Source organism: Strigops habroptila, chromosome 8 (assembly GCF_004027225.2).
Source record: "Strigops habroptila isolate Jane chromosome 8, bStrHab1.2.pri, whole genome shotgun sequence".
In the NCBI taxonomy this organism is placed as follows: Eukaryota; Metazoa; Chordata; class Aves; order Psittaciformes; family Psittacidae; genus Strigops; species Strigops habroptila.
Window position 1 is genome coordinate 52,827,089 of NC_044284.2, and position 21,875 is coordinate 52,848,963.

Genomic DNA, 21,875 nt, shown 5'->3' on the forward strand with positions numbered 1-21,875 from the left:
GGATGAGTGAAGGTTTTGTAACATTATGCCTATGTGGATATTTCTACTCCCTATGTTCAGGACATTGTGCAAATTGGTCCAAGTCTGTAACTTAGAAACAATAGGTTAGGAAGCTTATCCTCCCGCTCATGTTGTCTTTACATTTTGATTTATTTCTAATTTTTTCTGAAGGAATGGCAAAGAATCTTTTCCACTGACTTGTCACCCTGCTCACTTTTTTGGAGAGCAGTCAGTGACCAGCAGGGAGAAACTGGCCAAAGCCCAGAGTGCTGGTCAGATTTATTTTGCTTGCAAAGAAGCTGTTCCCATGCTTTCCTTGCTGCGTGGCAAGCCTGGAAATTGAAGAGGTCTTTCTTTTTTCCCTAATCAGAACTTCTGTGCTTCAAATATAATAAGTATTTTCTCTTTTTTTCCTTTTCCCTCTAGGTGCCACCAGTACTATTAAAGGCAGTACCTCTATTGTGATGAATCCTGTACTTAGACTGCATGACAGTTTGGTGTTCTTTAGATATTTCTACCATGAGTCTTCCCTTTTGAAAGGTGAAGAAGCAAGCTTTTGGAGCTCAGTTGACACTTTGCTCCTGAGCTTTCTCTACACTTGTGTCTCCCAGGCTGCTGATCAAAGCTCTGTTGCAGCTCCTCTTCTCACCCATCCATGCACCCTATGCTTAACAGCTCACAAAACTGTTTCTTCTCCCTTCATATCAAAATTTACAAGCTGGGATGAAACTTAATCTGAAGAAGATGGATGCTTATTTCCAAAATCCAAGCAAATTATCAGAATCAGATGGATATATCATTAGCAATACAGATTGTGTTTGCAGTAAAGTGTAGTTTTTAACATTCACATTGCAGATTCCATAAAAGCAAATGCAGATTGAACAGCCAAATATGTTCTGTGAGCATCATTGCCCCTTCCTCTCAAAGGAGGGATGGAGTTCTGTTGATTTCTAGAAGATCTGTAACCATCTGTTTACATAAATACTTCTAGCTGCCTGTTTTGGGGTATTTTGCCGTTTAGGGCTGATTTTAGGGGAATTCTGACCTGTGCCTGTTTCATCAAGGGAGCTAAAGAGAGAAACACATTGGTAAAGACTCTTAAATTATGAGCTGAGGATGTGACTTATCATTAAAAGCTCAGTTGCTGTTTGTAGACCTCAGACTTTCTTTTCCCATTTCCCTTTCTTTGTTGCTGTTTAGCTCTTTTTCTCACTACAGGGAGAGCACAACAAGTAAGTGTGTGGTTTGGTTTTGGTTTTTTTGTAATTGTATTTTTTTAATACAAGTTGCCAAGTTCTAGCCTGTATAGCTTCTAACATGGTGAACCAGAGTCCAGAGTCCTTCTTGCTCATTCTCAGAGTTTAATGTCTTAAGTTTATCCCCTTCTTTGTGGAAACATAAAAGTAGTGAAGAAGCCAGAGCATAGCTGTGGAAGAAGGAGCTGTTCCCTATGGCATGTAGGGTTCTGTCTCTCTTTTCTCCTCTGTCCTTGTCCTGAGGAGGCAAGAAAAGAAGCCAGAAAGAACAAACCTGTCAGTGTCCTGTAGGTATGTCTCGTTGCCTTTCATAAGCTGATTCGTCTTCATGCTAGAGCTACTCCTGCCTGACTTCTTCATTAGCCATAGTTTTTTCTTTCTGTATTTTGGTCAGGCAGCAATGGCAGCTGCTGGCAACATGTTGCTCTGAATTCCTTGTATGTTCCTATTAATGTTTAGCAGGGCGAGGAAGTGGCTGAAGAAGAGAGTCATCTAAATGCAGGCAGAGGGGAGTAGAGTCAAGTGATCAATTCTGCAATGTGCTTGTTAGATAATAGCAGAATTGAGCCACTGAGATTCATCTAGAAGCAGACAAAAGGGATGTAAAGTGGCCAATTCTGCCGTGGGCTTGTTAGGTAATAGCAAAATAGCACCAAAGGGCATACAGCACTTCTCTGGCCTCATCTGAAAACATCACTTCCCTCAAACTTGTGTATTAGTGGACACACCTAATTTGTTTAAATCAATTCGTGTGAATTATTTAGTAGGTAGGCATTGCATCAGCAGTTCAGATGATTCAGCTTGTCTGTCGAAATTTCAATTTCCTGTCACAAGTGAAGAGTAAGAGCAAATATTGTGTATTGGCCACATTAATTTCATATCCTGCACATTAGAATAGCTAAGTAGGCAGTGGAGAGATTATGAACATACAGGTTTTCACACTGCAGATGATCTGCATCTGAGTTTAGCAATGCACTGCATTATTAGTCCAGGAGGAGTACAAAAGTGAAGGAGCCAAGAGAAGTCTTCTGTCAGAAGTGGCTGGATTTGGTATGGGACTACCTGTCTTTATAATCATAGTCAGTTATTAGCTTGAAGGGAAAAGCTGCTGCTACTTAGTATTGTTACAGAGCACTTGAGGATGACAGCGGGGTGGTGTCCAAGGTTAGGATTAGTTATCTACAAAACACTCAGAAGGACTTTGGATCCATTCTTGACTGTGTGCTTTGGGAAATCAAGTAGTGTCAGTGTGTTGTGTTGGAGGAATGGGTGTGTGTTACTGACTTTACGCCTAGAAGTTGACTGACTTCTAGAGCAAGCTCATGTGCCTTCTTGCAGCACAAAGAATGTGAATGTTGTCCTGTCTGTCAAGGTAGTTCTTACAGTCTCTAGAAAAGGCAATTCTTTGTTTTTATCTGATAGGTTATTTTTATTGCCTGAGCTGCTGGTTGTGCTTCTTAAGCCAACATAGCTTTGATGGTTATAAGAAATGCAGTGGATTATCATAGATACAATGATAAGCATTTATTTAAAATAACAGATCATTTTTTTCCTCTTTTTAATTCTTATTCATGGAACCTGAGTAGCTGAAGCTAAGGAAGCAGTGAAGACCACCAGGTTGCTGAGCTGAGACTAAACCAAAAAGCTTTATCATCCATGAGGAAGATCTTGTTCCTCAAGAATCTCAGTAGCTAAATGTACAGGTCATGTAGAGTCTTAACAGTTTTATTTCCATATCAAATAATGATGTGCTGTGGTTAGTGTCTTTTTGTAGCGATGTAGTACTATTTGAAGCCTGGTGAAAAAGCTGCTCTTTGGAGGAGGAAGCCGAGTGCATGGTCACTACAAAAAACTTCTGCCTTTTTGCAAGGAAGTAGAAAAATCTGTTTCAGGTGAGGAAAATGCACTTGTTTGTTTGATGTCTTGATAGACATCATTCTTGGCCGTAGGAAGTTGATGCTCTGTGATATCTCACGCTAGTAGAAAGATCTGAAGGCCTTGTTTGCTTTGTAGTGAAGTAGCTCTGTCATTATCTTTAAAACCTGCTTGAAAGTTTTTTGTACTTGCTCTTCCTCTAAGATGTGTTCTTTGTGGTATTGTGCTGTCTAGCTTCCAGCCTAGGTCCCATGAACCCTAAAACTAGTAATCTGTCAGAAATTATTGCCAAATGTTCTGTTATAAATACACGTTACAGTGCAGTGAGGAAAGAGAGTTCAAGACTGAAAACCCAGCAATAATAAAAAAATCTGTGTAGCTTGTCAGTTTTTTGCTCTTTGGAATTGCTCCAGCGTTAATGGAGGTCCATTATTTACATGCAAAATAGGATGATGCTCTGTTTCTTTCCAGCAAAAATCATGCCTTTGCTATTAGAACTGTGTTGTAAATATTGTTACTTTTTGTTATATACGTAGTAAATCACAATAAAATACTTCCCAAAACGTTTTAGTTGATCTGGATTTTCATGAATGTAAAAGCAGAACAGTGCTTTAAAACATTCCTTGGACCTGTTTAAATTTCCAGAAGCAGACAGCACTGCTAAGGTTGGGCTGTGGGGAGTTCCAGAATTTTTGAAGCATAATTTCTGATTCAGTTTCAGTCCAACATGTCTTGATGAACTGTCTAGGTACGAAGATTTTCTCTAATGTATTTTACTGCAGTCTGACAAGTAATCCACCATAAACACTTTCAACAGTACAAAGCCAAAATAAGTTACTTAATTGAATGACTCTTGGATAATTTTTTACTGTGTGATGCTGGCATTTCTGGAAGTCTTGTTTGGCATTTCTGGAAGTCTTGTTTGGCATCTCAGCTAATTCTGCTAATAATAAAAATACTTAATAGTCGTACTAAGAAGCTGAATTTCAGTGCACTCCTGGAGTGCTGCTTCTGTTATGTGCACGTTGTCCAAACGTTCCACAATCCATTCAAGATGGATTTCCAGTAACACTTAAAATGGTTGCTTATATGAGGCTAAATTCTGCTAGTCCTAACTCTTTGCAGTTACTGTTGGCTGGTTTAGGGAAATTAGCTCAGTACACACTGTGTGCATTTATCACTTCCATAGGTTAGCTGCTACCACACCAGGATTAAAAGAAAATTTAAATATTTGTAGGTCCTGCCATCCCTGTTGATTTTTCCCTATTGGATTTGATGGAAGAGTTCACAGAGCAGTTTGTCTTTCATGATCGAAGAGAAAGTACAGAATGGTGACAATGGCAAACAAATGCTGGCCTGCAGTACACAGGAAGCAGTTTTACTAAAGACTAAATTATGTGTGTGGTTGGACCCAAACTTGAGACACTTTGATGTCTTAATCCAGGCAAACAAAAACTAAATGCAAAAAGTACGTGCACTAAGGAGCGAGGGGAATTCAGTGCTGTCTGTGGGATGAAAACTTGTGAAAATGTAGCTGCATTTCAGGAAGCTTGAAGATTTTTATGAAATGTAGTACTTGTCAGAGTGATTAATTGATGCTTGAGCATGTTGTTCTTTTATCCTTCAAATACACAGCTGTCATGCTTTGAGCTCAGTAAGAATCGTTAACAAAAAAAAAGTAGTTTTCTAATATGCCTTCTTGGTACCATGTATAATAACTGGAACTTGATACTGATACTTATGCTTTTTTCATGACGCTGGGAGTCATGCACATGCAGAAGGATGGCATAAGCACACCTGAGTTCTGCTCTATAAATAGTGTAAGCGTGGTTCCATATTTCCAGAAGGCTACCTCCCTGTGCATGTTGATTTCCAGGTATTAAATTTGGGGCTGGCTTCTTTCTGCATTGAAAAGCATACAGCTTAGAGTCATCACATTGTGTTTCTCTGCACTCTCAATTGGTCATTACAAAGCAAGGACACAAACCATCACAACTGCATATTTACCTTCATCCTTAAGTGGCTTTCAGAGCTTCTACAAGACCTGAAGAATCCAACCTCCCTGGTGTTGAAACTCTTGGAAAGGCAAAGCTGGAAAAGAGTATGTAATGGAGACTTCTGGAGCTACTTAGGGAAAAAAGGCACTGATAGGCAGTGAAATAATTTAGTATTCTGCTTTGTTTTCTTGATGTTTGATCTGTTAGTCTCCTGGTAGTTGCATGCCCTCTCTTCACTGAGGACTGGCTGGGAGGGCTAGCAGCAGCTGCTCTTAAGATTGTGGTTTGTTTCATTTGAAATGGAGTGAGACCCCAGTTTTGAAATTGGGTGGTCAGGACTGATGTTAGGTTCCGGGCAGCACGAGAAGATCAGAGCATATAAATAAATTATAGTCAATGTTTTAGAGGCAAGGTTACAAATGGGTTGTATAGTTAATGCAGTTATTATTTGAGATGTTTAAACATTTAGGCATAGATGGATGCAGTGACATATTAGTAGCAAATACATCTTTCTGTTTTATTAAATGACTTAAATTGGACCTGTGCAGTGTAAAGACTGCAAAAATACATGACCCTAAACATTAAATTATGCATTCATTTAGTTACTTGTATGTTCCTTGCCCTTTGCATCTCTGCTTTTAGTGAAGAGGAGAATCTGTTCACAACATTGTTGTGTCAGTTTAGGAGGAGTGCCTGCTGACTGTAGTCTTTCATTTGAGCTTGAGGCCTGGTGCTGTTCATAAACCTAACAGTTGGGCATTGTTTTTGTTCTTAAGCATAAGGGAAGAAATACACGCCTTGTCCTTGAAACAGTTTTGGCTGTTGTTTCTTTGGGATGAAACTGTATTACATTGCTTGATGAGGAGAAGCTTTTGTGCCAGAGAGACTTCATTTCTTTGTGCAGACATCAATAAGAACTGTGAATTAGTTTATTTTTGGCTGCCATTTTATGCGATTTCTGTCATGAAAAGCTAAGCATTAAGCCCTTGTGTGTTTCCAAGGGTTAACTTCATTCCCTTTAGGTCTAAAGCATTGGTAGTTTTATTTACAGTCTTATAATCAAATGATTTTTCTTTTCCCATTCCGTATGTGCAGATCTGCTGTTGAGTTTGGGAGAAAATTTGTTCTCAGGAAAACTTTCCATAAGTGCTTCTTATTTGTGCTGTACATTGATGTGCTTATCTCATTTGTGGTAGGAAGTGAGAAGACTCCAGATGGTTTATGGAGACAAAAGTATTGATGCCAAAGGCTTGGAACAAAACAAACAAAAAGAAAGTATTTGATTTTTTTTTTTTTTCTCTTTTTTACTGTGAATAATGATCTTCCTCAGTGATGATAACATTGGATTAAAATGTATCTTGGTCTTTCTTTATCCTGGCAGTGTTCAAGGGCAGGTTGGACAGAGCCTTGGGCGACATGGTGTAGTGTGAGGTGTCCCTGCCCATGGCAGGGGGTTGGAACTAGGTAATCTTAAGGTCTTTTCCAGCCCAAACCATTCTATGAAATAGTGCTCTAACTCTTAGCAGACCACTGTGCTTTGTTAATTTTGTCTATCTACAGATGATTCCACTACTACTACTATTCAGGACAGAACTACAATACATAAAAGTATCCTGGTCAAAAAAGTAGTGTGGTAAAGATGATTCCTGGAGTGTTTTCTGGTTTCATACTTCTCTTTCTGGGCAGTGTGTGCTGTTGAAGTGAGCTTTATAAATTAAAATGAAGTCTTAAAATTGCATTACACATCTGAATTAGTCGTTGATTAGAAAAGCCCCTTTAACTCACCTGAGTGGTTCTCCAGCAAAGTTCAGTTCATGAGCTACCTTCTTTAATTTGTGAGCAGCTTCATTTGAAACAAGCCTTGGAACAGCAGTTGAGCATGGATTTCTCTCCAACTACCTCGCTTGGGACAATTTTTGAAGGGCTACATTTCATACTGCACCAGCAGAGATTTTTATTTGAGACTACTTCAGACTTAATGGTTCTTAACATTTTTTCTTTGGAAAGTGTGTTTTTAAAAATTTAAGAAGTCTGCACTATTAGTAAAATAAATCACTTATATACAGCATGCACATTTTAATACAATGTATTATTATTCATTTGCCAGACTTTGTATTTTTAGCTAGTCATTTAATTTTAAATGTATTTTATTTGTGCATTAGATGTAGAAAATTCTTTATAGGGTTGAAAATCAACTATTAACACAGATAACTTCTCAGTTTTTGAAATGTGACCCAGAGGTTCCTGTGTGTAATATAGGAAATTACGTGGAATTCTCTTCCAGGTCCTATTGCTATGAAGCAATTGTTTGTTTCAGTAAATTGTATGAACTTTTAACTAACCTATCACTAGGTCTTGTACATCTCTCTCCCTAGAAAAACAGAGGGAGTTTACATTTCCAATGAAAATCACTTGATTGTGACTTTGTTTATAGGCTTATACCCAGATTTACACAGGTATTTTATTGTTTGCTCTTTCCCTGTGGATGAGACAGTGAGACAATGTTTGTCATGTGAGCAAAAATATAGTTGGAGATCTGAAAGCTCTCTCATTCAAATAACAAAAATTAGCATCAGTCTTGCAGGGAATCAGGGTACCCTGCAGAACGTTCTGGTAATTCTCCTCTTTTTATAGCCAATATGAAATCTTGGGTCTCTTTGCTTGCACAGCTTAAGATACAGCTGTGTTTCTGCTGCTTGCCTGATTCTTTAAGCAGTTCCCATTCTCGTCTTTCTTACAGGATAATTATAATGAAAGGTGTTAAATTCACGGTTTTCTGTGTAATAAATGTCTGAATAAATCTGTAAGAAACTGGCAAATGAGAAGTTTTGGCTATGTTGATACTGTAGATTATGGTCTTTAGTAAATCTAAACATACATTCTTAAGATCTAATAAGAATATAGAAGATAAATGGTATTTGATATGCATAGGATGCATAGAGAACTCGCAGTAATACTACTCAGTAGTGTTGGGACACATCGCATGCTTGGCACATCTGAGTTTCATGGAAGAAAATATTCAGAGAGAAGGTGTTATTGATGTCTTGTAACACCAAAATTTATTACAAATCACATTTTTTTGGGTCGTAATTCTTTTAATCCTTATAGCAAACAGGATTCTAATGTACAGGTGATGAATTATAGAGTCGTTAATGTTTTTTTTTTGTTTTTTTTTTTTTTTACCTGGCCAGGAGTTCATTTCCCTACTCTATACAACATTTTTATGTTTGAAATAGTCATGCTGGAGTACCAATGGCAAAGGAGTGATCTGGCCTTTAATGAGCAGTGTCTTTGTTCAGACTGGTTTTGTTTTCAGTGTAACTCCTGAACATGTTGTGCGGGTTTGAGTCTTGATGTGTTGATAGTGGCTTCTCTCAGATCCTGTAAAGTTTGATACAGACTTTAGTAGAGGCTCTGTTGGTATTTCTTCCCTAGCCGAAATTCTTTTGGCTTTCGGCATTTACAAGCTGAATTCAAGAGTTACACTACCCTTTTGTCTCTTAGTAGGGGGATCCTGAAGTAGGATCAAATACTTTGCTTGTTTAAACCATTGTGGTGTTGTTTGTATTTTCATATAAGGACCAAACGTTCAAGCTGGTATCATTTAATCACAAATTACCTTGCCTTCTAGATGCAGTTCCATTAGGAATAAATGATTCTGCATTTCAATGGTTCTCAGGAAGGGGGTAATAATGTACATAGTTGCAAATATTTACTTTTTCTTTTTAACAAGCTTTTTAATGCGTTCCTGCAGCTGGGAGCACTTGGCAACGAAGTGAACAACTTGAAACAACATTAAATCTTCAGATTCATTAGTTCTAATCAAACATGCCTTGGAGTTGTTTCCTGAAGAGTTAACAAGAAAAAAATCTTCATATTGGAAGAACAAGAGAAGGAGGGTGTATCTCATAGAGTAGGTTTCTGATCCTATGTCTTTCAGGAATCATTCTTTTTTTCTTGTTTCGTAGAATCATCGAATGGTTTGGGTTGGAAAGGACCTTAAGATCATCCAGTTCCAACTCAATGCCATGGGCAGGGACACCTCACACTAGACCATGTTGCCCAAGGCTCTGTCCAGCCTGGCCTTGAACACTGCCAGGGATGGGGCATTTACCACTTCTTTGGGAAACCTGTTCCAGTGCCTCAGCACCCTCACAGTTTGTTTGTTTGCTTTTAACTGTGGGATTATTACAATTTTTTAAAATATGTATACAGAAGGATTTAAATTTGGGATTTCTGTCATCTGCATAATCAACTGCAGATGAGTGTACAGGAGAAGCTGTAGGTGTGCATATTGCGCTGTAACTATTGAAGCCATCACTGTGGCAATAATGCTTAGCTTTCCAGTCATTTAAAAAACTTAATATTGGCATTAAGTAAAGTTTATTTACCTTTGTGGGGATGTTGGGATTTATTGCAAAGTTCTTCAAATAAATATATTCAAGAGAAAAATCTTGTAGAAGTCTTTTCTGTCTTTAAAATACTGATACCTTTATATAATGTAATATATTCTATAAAGCTTTTTTCTCTCTTGTTGATATAGTAAGCCAATATATTATAGCCTCTAAGAGGCTTTGTTGATTTAATGTAATTTTCCTTGATTTTGCTGTCTCTGGCATTTTTCAGGATGCTGCCGGCAAGTACATGAGTTAAGCAGATACATTTAAGAAGTGTCTTAGTTGCAAGTTCTTACTCAGCCTTCAATTTTGGTCACATTTGGGCTCACCTCAGCTTCCTGGTAAACTGCTGGCCCTCTTCCCTCAATATGTCGTGTCCAGGCTGGCAAGTTAAGGCAAATTTCAGTGCTAAATACTAAAGCTATGATTCCATTATGTTAATTGCTAGTTATACAGATAGATATTTGGTTTGTGATCTGTTCTCTAGGTCTTTAATTTTCTTTTTCAGTGTATTTTCAGGTATATTAGGGCAGACCTAATGGCAGGATCAGATCTATTTTTTGTTAAGGGTATGTACACGCGTTACAGAAAGTGATGAGGAAAGGCTGAGAAGAAAAAGAGTGCTTCTCAGATAATGTGCACACCATCCGGTCACAACAGGCTTTTATCTTTTAAAGGACAAACAGTACTGTGTTAAAAAATAGGAGATGCAGCTTTCAGTATTGACTATTTTTCTTGCTTTAAAAAAATTCAGGAAGTGTCAAGTTACCCTTGAGTTACATTACTCATTGGTTATCTTCCTGACAAAATAGACTATTCTTAGTGTTTTCTTTGCCAATTTATTGTATTTAAATTATCGTTCTTTTCTTCCTTCCACCAGTTTGCTGGAATTCACTTCCAGGTGACCTCGGTGGTTGTACTCATCAGGCTTAAAAAAAAGAATAAATTTCTTTTTTTTTTCTTGTTAATGGATTACCTGTTCACAGTGAACTTTTTTGTAGTTTTTTCCCTCACCCCCTGGCTAATAGTTTAACATGTTTTGATCTGCAGATTTGAATATTTGTTAGTTACAGTTGAGTATTTTTGCTTGTTGTAGAGAATGGCTGAGAAATATATATTTGCATGTAAGGAAGTGAACCTTGACATCATCTGTTATATGTTAAATGTTAACTATAAAGACAGGTCCTAAGATTTTTTTTTTTCCCTGAGACTCATCTGTTGCTGATACATTAGTGTCACTAACTGTGTAGTACTTCATCTGGCAGTTCAAGGAAGAGCTTTGACATGCGTCCATACTGGCTCTATTCACCTGCTGTTTGTAGGTTAGGATCCGTGTTTCTCACTTGCAGCACCATTAAATGAACGATGTTTGCTGCTGAAAAGCACTGCAGTGGTGTATGTGCTTGTTCTTTTTATTTCTTGCTTGAATCGCTGGGGGGACTTTCCCCGTGCAATGAGATGGAAAAGATGACTGTGAAGGTTGCTTGTAGCTATATTCTGGAATTACGAGACCAGGATTTTAACATGGGATATTAATGTGATCTTACACATCAGGAAGCGCATTTGGTTTCTTGGCTTTTGTTGGCAGCTGTTGTTGCAATCTGTCTGGTTCTCCATCTTGCTGAGTGTAATAACCCCTATGTGAGATTTCAGGCAAGAGAAACAGGCTTGGATGTGTTTCCAGTACCACAACTATTGTAACTGTTTTTCTGTGCAAGTGGGGTAAGTGAATGAGCTGAAGAATGCCTCTCGCTATTCAAGAAAAGCTTTGGCCATTCTTCTTCATATCCTACTGTTTCAAGTTATGTGAGCACATTTTTATGCCTTAGAAGGGACTGATAGGAGTAACCTTTGCCTAGCAAATCAAGATTCTTTGTGTGATGCTTTTATCTTCAGCCATAAGCTTTACAGGATTCAGCTGACTGCTTAAACCTGAGTTTTGGCTTGTGGCAAAAGCCACAAGGCCAAAGTAAATTAAGAAGTTTTTTCCTATCACCTTTGAAAAGAAATCAGTGGATGGAGGCTCAGTCATTTGCACACTATGAGCAAGTGTTCGTTACATGCTTACTAATGCTTTTATTTCTAAAGCTGCAAGATTTTTTTGTCTTTCCGGAAGTGGAAGTGGAGTCCTTAAAACTGCGTCAGTCTGTGATATGTAATCTATTCTTCAACCACTTGCTCTGGTAGTCTAATTTAGTAATTTAGAAGCATGTAAGCAAGGTTTTGCTCTATCACTGCAAAGAGTTTTTTATCCACTGATTTGGAACATTGTGTCAGGTTTTTCTGGCCTTTGTACCCATCGCTTCTTGCTTTGGGGCAAGGACAAGGAAAGATCTCTTCCTGTAGCGTTTTTTCCTTCCTTGTTTAAGAACGGGAACATAAACTATTACTATTCCCATGTTGCTTGTCTCTGAATTGCAATATTGAAGCTGGGTTTTGATGGATGAGTGGAAATAAATTATAGTCTTATGAAAGACAACTCTATTGTTGTCAAGTTAAAACTTTCCCTTGTTTTGCATGAGCAAAACAATGATGGGCCTAGCTCTTAGAAAATGAAATTTTAAACAGGCCTTGTTGTCCTTAGCAGTTTTTCAAACATAATGGGCTGTCTCAGAATGGTGCACTGGATTTCTTTATTTTCTCAAATATTTGAGAAGTAAGTGTAACACTACACAAAACTGTGGAGTCTGATTGGGGTCCCTTTCCTCAACACATTCAACAGCTATGTAGTCTTCTGAATATCGCCCAAGTGTTTATTGTGCTTAAAAAAGCTTATGAAACAATATTAATTATATATTAATATTAACAAAAGGCTTATGAAGAATTTTCCCCGTGTAATATGTACTAAGCTCATCTACTGCAGAAGACAGCCTGGCTGCTTTGGTGAGTGTAGGAAGCTGTTAGCTTTCCACTATTCCTTTCATATTTCGTGGTACCTGTCTGGCTGGGGAGGAGCTGCTCATGCTGGGGATGGCTGTTAAAGGAAGGTGTATGGAATGGTGTGTTGAGAAGTAGCATCTACCGTTGGGTTGACCTGAAAGGTGTGTGCAGGCAGGATGGTGCAGCTGAGCGGATATTGTGGTAGGAGTAGGTGTGCCCTTCATTGTTGGTGTTCCAGGTGCTCCTTCAGTTGGGGCAGTTTTAACTTAGATGCTATCAGGGCTGAAAAGCTGGTGTGCTGTAACTCATGAAGAAATAGTAAGGATTGGTAGTTATTTTTACCGATAAGAAGAGACTCTGTAGAGGAGAAAGGGAAAAGGTAGGGAAGTGGGCATATTCTTTGCATGGTTAGGGGTATGTGAATATCTATATATAGAATAGAAAAAGAGATGTAAAATACAGAAATTGCTTGTAACAGGACTTAAGAGTACTTTCGTTTCTGACTTTACTACCTTTCCATACATTGGCGCCCTGAATGAATGAATGTTCTTTCTTAGTTGGAGTTCACTGAGAAAGATGGGTGAGATAGAGATATATATATATATATATAAAATATATATGAGGGGAAAAACCAAAACAAACCAAAACAACAAGACCCCTCCAAAACCATTGACAGACAACCCCAAAATCTTGGACAAAGGAAGAGGTCCCAGTTAGAAAGCTTTTCTTTGAAAAAGAGGTTCTTTGTTCCCAGATGTCTATGAGGAACCTTAAGAATAAAGTATTTTCAGCTCGAGCAGTTTTGTCTACCCCAGGCTACTTGTTTTCATGCCTCTCCCCAGTCTTGCACCAACACAACTGTTTGCAGCTGTGTGATGAACTGGGTAAGTGAACTGACCTACTTTAAGTTACGCAGGTCTCTCCCTTGATCTGGTTTACAGCGTGGCGACTGAATGTCTAACTGTAACCAGAGGTAAAAATTGTATCAGCACAGTACTTCTCAACCTGGTGAAGGTGCACCACTGAAGCAGACGTGGAACAAAGCATTCCTGTCCCTCAAAGGAATAAACTTATTTTACTATTATGAGGTGCCAAAAGTTTCATGATTAAAAGGACAGGGGGGTCTAAGAAAGGTTGAGAATGAATGATTCCGAGCTAAGTGGGGATTCTATTTCAAATCCAATTTTTTTTTTCCTATGTAAACCCATGTTAATTCATGTCCGTCCTTCCTTCTCCTTCACCCCCAAACAAAAAATCTTGGAGTTTTAAAGTGTGTAGTCCTAGTCTGGATTTTACAGTTTGAAGCATAATGCTGTAGATTTGAATTGATTTGAATTGATTTGAATAGATTTGAATTGATCACTTCAGAAATAGATTTTGACTGGAATCTGCAAATTTTAATAAACACCACTACTGGCAGACTAGTTTTTGCTTTAAACATGATTTAAAACTATGTTAAACCATGTGGTGATGTATCATGCAGGGAAAGTGTTCCTTTCAGTTTATTTTCTGCCTTGGATGAGATTTTATGAGGATAAGCGTGGTTTGAAGTGCTCTATAGCTAATGAAAAGCATTGGAAATAAAATGGAGCAGTCCATTAAGACACGTGGAATGTATTGCACTGCTTCAGAGGAGAACTTGACCAAGCGCATCTATATAGGTTACAATGGACAGTGTCACATTATCTTCAAATTCATGTGTGGTAGCTCGGCTTGTATTTCTTCTTTGGGTGTGAAATAAGAGTTTCACACCTCCAGAACAATTAAATGCATAAGGAAAGCACTGCGGGTGTACTTGCCGCTGTGTTACCTACTGCTATTTTGATTGAAAGGTTGCTGTATGCTGTGAAAGCAATTTACATGTGTGGGAGTGTTTCTGACAAATACAGGTCTGATTTTGTTTATAGTAATAACAAAGGCATTACACAAAGGATGATCTCTATCCTAATTATTACTTAGTTATACATATGATCTTGTAGTGGAGCTGTAACTTATAATAGGAGTTTTGGGTTGCAATTAGAAATTGCAACAGTTTCTTTATAGGTATATTACTCATAGACTGGATGGAATAAGTATTCAAGAAAGAATATTCAAGAGAAAACACTTTTTGCTTTAGCAGGAAATAGCTTGAATCAAAGCTGAGCCTGATTGTTCAGTAGCGTCTTTTCCCACATACTGTAAGAGCAAATAACTGCCTTTTTTTCTGACTTACTAATGATACGGCAGTGGTGTTTAAGTACCATATTTGACTGGGATCTCGTGATGTGCTTTTTGTGCGGATACATGGCACCAGAGAGGGGGATTTACAATTTTAAGTGCGTGTGTGTTTGCTTGCTTGTTTTTAAACTGTCTCATTTGTGCTTTGGAGATTGTATGTTTCAGAAAACAGGTACTTTCATTAATAAAGTTCTTGTTTTTCTTTCAACAGGAGATGATAACAGAGTCCGCTCCGTTACGATGCAGGAAGCTCAGCAATCCTGACATCTTTTCATCTGCTGGGAAAACCAAGCTCCAACGTCAGCTAAGTCAAGATGACTGCAAGCTGCGAAGAGGTAGTTTGGCAAGTTCTTTGTCAGGTATGCCTTTTTGTAAAGACCACATGACAATTCATTAGTATTAAAGATGTATAATTTGTTGGTATATCAGTTGTGTTAAGAGATGTTGGTGTTTCTTCCTGGGAAGCTGGCTCGAATTATTGTTTAGTTTCTTTCTGGCTGCAAAAGCACTGCAGGCATTTGTGATTGAAAGTAAAAATCTTGTTTACTAACTAGATGTTTTTTCAGTTTGTATAAAGTTTGGGTTTTTAACAGTCTTCAGCCTTGTCAGAGAATTCAGTTTGTCAGCTGTAGAGCTATGGAGTGAGAATAGTGTCGTAATTAGCCAAAATATGGAGGACCAAGCTCAGTAGTTTTCTTTTTCAAAGACTTTGTAAGTTGACTAGGAGATGGCTTCACAGTTGTTTAAAGCTGGTATCTAAGTCTATGACGCTGGCATTAGAACATACAGATCTGCATGATCAGTCTAGAATGAACTAGCTGATCTGCCTGAATACCGCTGCTGTTCTGTAGGGTTAACTTGCAGCCCATTTCCTCCCTAATTAGGCTGTTTGCCTATTTGCTTGTCAGTGCAAGAACAAGAAGGGTTGCAAACTCTCGGGTGGGAGGGAAAGAGGAAGAGGGTGAAACCACCCGTTTTGGCAGCAGCATGGGCTTGACTCAGTCACAAGACTGTAAAAATACATCCAGTTGTGGTCCCTCTGCTTTTTGTGGGGGAAGATGAATCGTTTGATGGTTGAGGTGCTAGGTGTTTAGGACTAAATAAGCACTAAAGCATGCATGTTTTTGTTTCGGCATGGCTTGTTCTTAGTGTTTTATTTGTACTAAGTGGCTTGTTTCTGAGAAATGGAACCATTATGAATGTTTTGCACTCATGTAGGTTTGTTCTCTAAGGTAGGTTAATCACTAGAGGAGAGCAGAAGTTTATTAGCTACCCAGCTGCTGGCTGATTACAGTGGCTGAAGATAGTGCTGTAGTACAGTGGTTTTTCTTTCCTTGAGTAGAAGAAAGAAAAGTAAATTGGAGGAAGCTGGAAAACTGGAGAATTTCTGTTTCTTTTTTAGAAATATTTTTTCTGGTTGTAGGTGACATTCTTGTAAATTTTCTGTTCTGAAATGATAATGTGTTCCAGAACTTGTTGCTTCATCTTAATGACTTTTCAGTCTACTATAGCCTGATTCAGGAAGGGGAAAAGAGTCGCAGCAATATTAGTTTGACCCAACTGGATAATGAAAATGTAGATGCTTAGGTATATGGTTTAAATGTGGGTGTTTGGAATGTATGTAGGACTTTGAGGTATGGCAATGAAAGAGGCTTTAACTTTTCAAGCTCCATACTGAAAACAATTCCACCTTATTTTGCAACAGAAGCAAAGGAGTTTAAAGAGTGTAGTTGATTGTGCTTGTAAACTGGTTGGCTTAGATTTGACTGTTGATGGAATTATTCTTCTTGGATGCAGATATTGTGGAACTAAAAGGAGATATTGATAATTATATCTTAAGGAGATTGAAATAATGTTATCCTTGCTCTCAAACACTGGTATTTTGAAGTGTTAGATAATTATATGATTTGAATTGCTGTTATTTCAGTAAACCACTAACAAAGATACCCTATAAATGCAGTAATGTACATTTCTGTCGTTTTAGAGTTCTGCAGAGAAGAGGAGTCATTGTATTTGCTCCTCACAGAATCATAGAATAGTTAGGGTTGAAAAGGACATAATCTTGATAATGAGCAAACCATGAAAATCATGTCTGCAGCTGTAAGCAGATTTAGTGGGACTGCTAAAAAGGGTACCAATATGCTGTGTCTCTGCTAGCCATAGTTGAGCCTTCTCATCTCTCATACTTTGACTCATTCCATTAATGTGTACCTGCTCCGTTGTTTGTGACTTTCATAGAAAATTAACATAAACAAGTTAAAAAAACCAAAAAAAGCCACCATTTCCCCCCCATCATGGCAAATCACATTGTGACACTCTTAAAATACTGTAGCTGCTTTTATGTAACAACTGTATGGCTATTTCACACCTAATTCTAAGGTGAAATTGAATTTGTAAAATAGCTTGCTGCCTCTGAAAAAAAAAGAATTCTTCTACAGTATATGTGATTAAAGGTGTTGGCTTCTTCCTGCTACAAATACGTTCCTTCTACCTGCAACAAATATCTCAGTCCCCCATGATTCCTGTTGTAGTATGTGAGCATGTGATAATCAGTGGAATGGTGTGTGTAATTTGGTCTCGCAGTCCTAATTTTAAGGAAAAGGGGTATTACTCCCACCCTTTCTGCAGATGGTGAAACTGAAGCACAGAGGTTGGCTGACCAAGGTTACTGAGGAAGTCATCTGGAAGCTAATAATGGAACCCAGATTTACAGACTTTTTCACTTATATGTTTTTAACTGCAAGACTATCTTTTTCTTTTTGGTGAATGGCATTGTACATAAAAGGAAAATGTCAAGCTTGATGGAGTCAAAATATGACCTGCTTTGATTTTGGTTCTTTCTCACTGTGGAAATTTACTGCTTGACATTTTTCAAAAAGGAATGTTATATTGACTAGGAAAAAAAAAAGTATCGAGTAGATCCTTTTAAATGATAACTATATTTCCTGCAGTAAAGTACAGTGGTGTGAACTTGTTGAGATAGGAACTGCTCTTCTCAATGTGTATGTAGCATGGGAGATTAGTGTCTACACTGAGCAATCTGGTACAAGGGATACTTGGGAAAGCTACAGAATGTTTTGCCTTTAAGATAATCTGATGTTGCTGAAGAGTGAAATTTTTTAAACAGAAAATCTAAATCTTAGGCATGAAATCTACTGCTGAATGTTCCAATGGCAGGAGAAAGTGGGGATGTCTAGGTGGCCAAGCTATTTAGAAGATGTCATATTTGACAATTATGAATGCATTTTCATAAGAATTTTTAAAATTAAGAGATTTTGCAACATTAACATTTTGTCTCTATAGGACAATAAATTGTTTAATTGGCAGCAAATACTGTTTCTTTTTTAAGCTGTGTGAAGTATGGAAAGGTATAAAGATAAAAAGTCTGTTTCTACAAGGTTTTGGATTTACCCATTACGTCATAATGTAAACTAGATTTTTTTGGAGATACTTAGCTGTCAAACATAATGAATTCACAGGTAGTGTGCTCTTACAAGTTATAAGATACCAAAACCTTTAAATTGCCTTTTTTTTATGAAGTGCTTTTTCTCCACATGCAATATTTGTTTTCAGCATTGTATTTTGAACTTGCAAACTTGTTTAAAAACAAGCTGATAGTATTTTGGTTTTGTTTTTAAAGGAAAACAGCTACTTCCTTTGTCAAATAGTGTCCACAGCGGAGTGGGACAGACGATATGGCAGCCACCTGGAGATACCTCAAACCTGGTCCGCATGAGAAACCAGTCTCTAGGACAATCTGCTCCTTCACTTACTGCTGGCTTGGTGAGTGAGTCTGGGAATACTCATGATGATTTTGTGCTGTAAGTAAAAAGCGGTGTGATCCTGTGCTTTGGCTTTTACCTTGCTTTCTGTGCTCCTGCTCAGTGAATGCAGCATTTTGTTCTTGTGGGCCCAGAAAAGGGTAGAGTGTGAATTAGGAGGATAATATATTTGTCCTGCCTTTGACAAAAAGCAGGAAAAAAATGTGTGTGTGAAGAACAACTTGTTTTGGGGGGACACTCCTCGGTGCTACTTAAGCTGCCTGATACCTGAAAGAAAAATACCACTGGAAGCCTGGGCACATGTGAGCATGGGAACTTGACCATTTAAAATAAGTTTAATCGGGAAAAACAGCTTTCTGAGTAGGTACCTCTGCCTGTTTCCCTAGAGGACAGCGAGGGGGATGAAGCTGAAAGAGACAATTGTCTAAGGAATTGAAATGCTGGAACTGACATCTGCTCTTCTGTGTGGTTTTTGTCAAAAAGATTTTGTTGAAGTAAATGTATTTTTGAAGATTGTTGCATCTGTTAAATTAGCAATTTCTGAGAAGAGAGTATTCTGTATGGGGGGGTGTGTGTAAACTCAGGGCTATAGTCAAGACTGAATTGCAGATCAAAAGGAACATAGGTTTTGTCTGTAGATGTTCCTTCTCACCTGCAAGTATCTAAAGTCACTGAAGGGCAAGAAGAAAATGTAAGAGTAGGAAAAGACAGTTATTTGTGAGCAGTCATATATGCAACAGAAATTGTTGCTAAACCGTAGACTGAAAGCAAAGCTAGAAGCTTTTTTTTTTGCTGAACTTCCATAGGGTTACCTGTATAACAAGTTTTACTCCAATAAAAAGATTTTGGTATGTGCTACTTTATAGAGTAAGTGTGTAAATTTATGTTACATTGTAAGACTGTTTAGAAGCAATGAGCCCTTAAGTAAAAGGGTGTGCCTTGGATCTAGCCCTTAGATTGCTAGCCCTTACAATTTCTGGGGGGGATCCTAGACAGTTTGGCACCACCAGGCTATGTAAAGAAACTTAAATCTTCAAACTTCAAAAGGCCATGCATTTGTGTTACCACTAATTTTGATTTCACAATGAAGTATTTCTAGTCTTAATGTTTTCAGACATGTTACTGTATTGAAATTCTTCTGATTTGTTTTGTGTCTTCGCTTGGTGCCTGTTCAGTGTTTGCCTTAAATTTCTGTTCTTAGCAATGGTTATAATTTGATTATATTGATGGAAAGGCAAAATGCCTGAACTAAGCATCTGAGTATATCATAGAATCACAGAATGGTTTGGGTTGGAAGGGACCTGAAAGATCATCTAGTTCCAGCCCTGCTGTCATGGGCAGGGACACCTTCCATTAGACCAGATTGCTCCAAGCCCTGTCCATCTGGCCTTGAACACTGCCAGGGATGGGGCATCCTCAAGTTCTCTGGGCACCCTGTGCCAGCGCCTCAGCACCCTCATAGTAAAGAATTTCTTCCTAATATCTAGTCTAAATCTACCCTCTGTCAGTTTAAAGTCATTCCCCCTTGTCCTGGCACTGCATGCCCTTGTAAAAAGTCACTCTCCAGATTTCCTGTAGATCCCCTTAGGCACTGGAAGCTGCTCTAAGGTCTCCCTGTAGCCTTCTCTTCTCCAGGCTGAACAAGCCCAGCTCTCTCAGCCTGTCTCCAGAGCAAAGGTGCTCCAGCCCTTGGAGCATCTTCATGGCCTCCTCTGGACTTGCTCCAACAGGTCCACGTCCTTCTTTTGTTGGGGTCCCAGAGCTGAACTCACTATTCCAGGTGGGGTCTCGTAAGAGCAGAGTAGAGGGGGAGAATCCCCTCCCTCAACCTGCTGGTCACGCTCCTTGTGGCGCAGCCGGGACACGGGTGGGTTCTAGGCTGTACATGCACACTGCCGGCTCATGTTGAGCTCGTGCCAACTACTGACCACTAATCTGATGGGGATTAAGAAAGGTAATATGTTAATAACAGGCCTGTTCTCTAGAGGCAGTCAAATGCATTGAAGCTTCATATGGTTCATTTTAAGTTAATGAAAATAACTGTGCCTTACAACAGAGCATTAATTCTGAGATATTTAATTTGGAATACTAGCTCGTTGCTCAGCAGCGAGCTGAAGCTCTGTTTGCGTGCTACAAGTCTGTGTGTTACTAATAAGATGCGCATTCAGTTTGTCATGGCAGTATTTGTGCTGTCTATCAAATGTCCTGATATGAAATGCAATGCCAAGAACTTATTTTAAAATCATAATTTTAAATTCTCTGCTTTCGAATTGAAGCAGAGAAATGCAGCTATAAATCCAGTATTCTCCCTCTGCGATGGTATTCGGTAGTGAAGTAGATGGTCACTTTCCTATCTCTGTAAACTTTGTGGTGGAGGCTGTATGTTAATTACATTTTCAGTTAATTAAGCCTAGAAATTAAGAATTTTTCTAGAAGTGGGCTTCTAAGGCAATGACTAAAGAGCTGGTCTCAAGATGAACACCTAATTAAATGCAGCAAGTCCTGGGATCTTGGAGCTGGTTACATGTTTGCAGCTGTTTTAATATGCTTGTGGTATTGAAATACGTTTCACAAATTAGAATAGCAAAAGGTCTCTTGCCAGTATAATTAATCTCCTTTGAAGAATAGCTCTATTAAGAGATGAGTAGGTTCAGTAATGCAGAATGTCATTTTAATATGCCAGCCTTGATTGCTAGAGCATTTAATTCCTTTATTATTTGTTACAATACAATAGATGGATAGCTAGAGAGAAGTGGGAATGCGGCATGAGAAAGCCAGAATACTCAAAGCTATGTGCATTGTTTCTGCTCCCTCTTTTTGGCACTGTAGGTATCAGTGGATTTTCCTTTGGTAAATTGCTTTGCTGGCATTCAATAATGTTGTTTTTTACTTCCTCACCACTATTAATCCTAACAGATTGTTTGCTGTGCTTAAATTGCGTTCTTTTCAACTTGGAAAGTATTTGCAAAGCAAAAAAGGTAATGATAGCAAATCTATAGAAATTAGTTTGCAGCTTCTGAAACAAGACTGATAGCTGGGCTACTTATCAACAACAACTCAAGAACTGGAAATACATCAAATTCTAACATGCTAAACTACATAAGCACAATTCATTGTTAGACAGAATCTTTCAGCTTGTACATGTGTGATAGTCTGGATTAATGTGTCTGCATAGCAGTTGCCACTAGATCCTTGACTTGAGAAAGAAGCCAGACAGACTGAATGCTGAGCGCTGTCATTGTGGAATGATAGATGTTGATCTGATCTGTGTGCCTTCTAAATATATGTGAGGATTTCAGAGGATGACCTTCAGTTGATCATGTACTCTTTAAGACGGATGGCTCTGATCCTAGTGGATTGAATTCTGGTGGGAAGCATCCTATTTAAGACTTGTAAATCCCTAGGATAGCCAAGGAAGTAATCAGAGGAAAAAGACATTAAGCATCATTGTGGGTATCTCAGTGGTGTTTT

At 38.4% G+C, this 21,875-nt stretch overlaps 1 protein-coding gene across 13 annotated transcripts in view; it reads left to right on the forward strand.

The window, feature by feature from the left end:
* MAST2 (microtubule associated serine/threonine kinase 2) overlaps positions 1-21,875 on the forward strand; it is a 218,721-nt gene that overhangs the window by 22,755 nt on the left and 174,091 nt on the right. For 8 of the 13 annotated variants that reach the window (XM_030495064.1, XM_030495069.1, XM_030495071.1 and 5 more), the window contains 2 exons: positions 14,834-14,981; positions 18,263-18,405. In XM_030495064.1, coding sequence (XP_030350924.1) covers positions 14,837-14,981; positions 18,263-18,405 — 288 coding nt within the window. In that variant the 5' untranslated portion in view covers positions 14,834-14,836. The other 5 variants (XM_030495061.1, XM_030495066.1, XM_030495068.1 and 2 more) reach the window with 5 other exon arrangements.